Source organism: Echinops telfairi, unplaced genomic scaffold (assembly GCF_000313985.2).
Source record: "Echinops telfairi isolate 266 unplaced genomic scaffold, ASM31398v2 ScPeMD7_5592;HRSCAF=6446, whole genome shotgun sequence".
NCBI lineage: Eukaryota > Metazoa > Chordata > Mammalia > Afrosoricida > Tenrecidae > Echinops > Echinops telfairi.
In genome coordinates, this window is record NW_022109491.1 from 19,927,559 (window position 1) to 19,930,895 (window position 3,337).

The following is a 3,337-nucleotide window of genomic DNA, read 5'->3' on the forward strand; positions in this document are numbered from 1 at the left end:
GTTCATATATGCTTTGGTTTATTTCAAACAAAATGTGTTTAAACATGCCCCTGGGATCAAGTGGATGGCTGCAAACAATTTCTCTCAGTAACATACTTATCCTGGTCTCTTCAGGGCACTTTCAAACAACAAAATCATGGCTACAAGTTGATTTCTACTCATACTACTTCCATAGGGCAGAGGGAAGTTTGCACAATTTGCCAAAGTAATTGATCTCCATGAGTTGTGTAAGAAAAAAGCAGTTCACTGGCAGATGCTGGCTTAAATATATCTAATTTTGCAACAATAACAAGAAGTTACAGTCCAGATGCTAATACTTAGATATAACCATTCACCTTGGTGTTCTTGGTCATGAGGAGTCCAGTCAACTGGTGTATCAAAGTTCCCCCCCCCCCATATACTCCTATTGAATTTAGTTATTTATTATAGTTGTTTGGGTAAAAGTTTACAGACAATATTAGTTTTCCTATAATACAGTTCTGAATGTTTACGTTCTACCTCCCAGAATGGTCGATGTGAGTCAGCATCAGTTTGATGGCAGTGCGTTTGAGGTAGATTTGTTTACAGTAAGGAGCCAAACAGCCAAATTCCCAGTACACGTTTCCAAGACCTGCACTGTAAAAGTGCTGACAGCAGATAAAGGGAGGTGACAATGTAACACCCCATCATTTGGTTTCCCTTTTGACCCATTTTAATGTTGTTCCCGTTTTTAATATTTTCTGTCTTCTCTTTTCTTCTGTTTTGTCTAGTCATTGTTGCTGGGTTTTGTTTATTTGCTTTGTATGGTTTTGTATAATTGTTTTGCTTTATGATTTTCTGTTTATGAAATCCAGGACAGATAAGGGCATGGGCAGAGGAGGATCAGGGGATGAGTAGCTAACAACAGAGTATGAGAAGAAAAGATTCTGAAATTGATTGTGGTGAAGATTGCAAAATCTTCTTGATCGAACGATTAAATTGTATGACGTGTGACTTCTATGCCAATAAGACCATTCAAATAAAAAAAAAACTGAGTTTGAATTTTGCCCGTGCCAACTAGTATTTCCCAGAAGAAAGTCACACGGCAGCCGGCGGGCTGTAACTGCTATGGCACAAAACACCGTTGTGAATTTGTGGCCACCCTTTGAAAAGCGTGAGATGTCACACTACATTGCCCTCACCTCTCTTGGAATGGCTTTGCCTAATCACCACGAAGTCCGCCAGCTGCTGTGGCTGTGTGTTGGCCAGGAGGGTGCATTCCACTCGCATCAACCCCGTGCGGCGCCCACAACAGGTGCCCCGCCGGGTTTTCTGGGCCGTCATATTTATAGGGGCAGGCTGAGTGCTGGGTGGGCTCGTACCACGGCGACACCGACCGCCTGGTTCAACCCCAGAACAACCCGACAAGCTTATTTGACCGAGGGGGAGACTGGGGAGCAGAGGCGTGAGTGGCCCTCGGGGGCACCATTAGACGGCACACTCGGGACCCCAACCCCGGCCAGCCTGGGACCATGGCCAGGTTGCTCCCCAGGAGGAAGGGCCTGGGCACGGCGGAGCCCGGGCGAGGTTCCTGCCTGCCAGGGCCTCAGATTCCGCCCTGCCAGTAACTGCCCACCCGGCGCTGCTGGGACGTTACTTAGGCCTCGCCTAGAGCACCCTCGGGCCAACCCGGGGGACAGTGGGGACAGTCCGGGCGCAGCACGCAAACCCGCCCCCCGCGCGCCCGCCGCGCCTCCCAACCGGCCCCGCCCCGCCCCGCGGCCCGGCCGGCGCCGCCGCACTCACCTCCCGCGCCGCCGCGTCGCTCTCCCGGAAGTGGTTCCCGCGACCCGGATGCCGGAAGTGACGCAGGCGGAGCCTCTGGACGTCTCAGCCCCGCCTGCGGCGCTGGGGCTTGGCTGCTTGCGGATCCCCAGGCTTGGTGGGAACCTCGCCCACAGAGTGGGGTGTTGAGCCCAGAAGGAGACCTGGAGAACTGAGGTCAAGGCCCCGTCGGCTCTTCGAGCCTCGATATCAGCTCAGGCCATTTCCAAATTTATTTATAGAGGCCTTCAATCTGTGGCCCCGGAGTTTACCATGCAGCGGGGAGACAAACAAGCAGATTCTGATAATTCAGCCAGAACAACAGTTATTACCAAAACGTTCACCGATTACTTAATGTCTACCATCTATGAGCTAGATGGTGCGGGGCAACGGGAAAAAAATATGCATTCATTCATTTTATAATCCGCTGTTAATTTGATCAACAGATCATTATAATTACAAAGCACTTGCCTTGTCTGGTCACTGCAATTAAAATGGTGAACCAGACAGACGCAGACTCTGCCCTCATTAAATAAATGAGTTTGCAGTCTGTGCAGGGACAGACATAATAATTGAATGAACGTGTAATGTTGCAACGTGATCACGTTTGGAAGACAACGAATAAGGCTCCATGACTGGGTACACGGGTGGGAGACAGACTAGTAATGGGAGGAACGGTGCCTTCATGAAGGCAGAATGTTGTCAGAGGGCATGCTCTAGACACAGCCAAGTCTTCAGATGACCGTGACCCCTCGCGGAGATCTTGCAGATGCGTAACACTGAGTCAGACCTACCCAGCAAACGCACTCGTGATTCTTGACCCTGAAAAGTAATAGAAAGCAATTATATTGTTTTAAACTGCTTCATTTTGGGGTAATTCGTTATGTAGCATTAACAGGGATTGGACACCAGAGATGGAAAAAGATAAGACTTGCTCAACTTCAAGGAGCAACTCTTTCTTTCTTTCATACATTTGTTAGGTCGCGGGAAACAGGGACAGTGGGGTGTCCCTCTCCAGGCCTGACTGCCCCCTTACAGGAGGTTGGAAGAGAATCAGGCAATTCTCTTAGCCTTAGCCTGCCATAAAGACTACTGGGCATGTGCCAATTCAAGCCTGACCTAGGTGGGCGGTACACCTGGGCAGCCCAGACTAGGCCCAGGTGGGCATAATTCAGCAATGGGTCAACCAATACCTTCGACCACACCTCCCAGCCACAGGTCTCAAATACCTTGACAGAGAGACCCTCTGCCCTTCTTCCTCTTCCTCTTCTTCACCCTTCAGCTCCTTTCCTGTGCCTGCTCGGCTGCACTGCGGTCTCTCTGGCCTCCGGCTACCATGTGTGGGTTCGCAGTCCCACAAGGTTGCTTGTGTTCAGTGACCTTAAACCTGAAACTTTCGTCCAATATAAAAGCCCACTTGGATCACAAACCAAGCTTCAGCGTGTATTCTTTGTCGTGCGAAGTCAAGAACCAAGGTATTTCCCACCTGAGAAATCTAACACATTTAATTAAATCATTAATCCATATGTGCACCCCGAGGTGATTTTATTACTAG

General features: G+C 49.4%; 1 protein-coding gene across 1 annotated transcript in view; it reads right to left on the reverse strand.

Moving 5' to 3' along the window:
* MANBAL (mannosidase beta like) overlaps positions 1-1,602 on the reverse strand; it is a 10,301-nt gene extending 8,699 nt beyond the window's left edge. The window contains exon 1 of the mRNA XM_045295144.1: positions 1,161-1,602. Within this exon, the coding sequence (XP_045151079.1) occupies positions 1,161-1,302 (142 nt within the window). The 5' untranslated portion in view covers positions 1,303-1,602. The remainder of the gene's footprint in view (positions 1-1,160) is intronic.
* Positions 1,603-3,337: the final 1,735 nt, after the last annotated feature.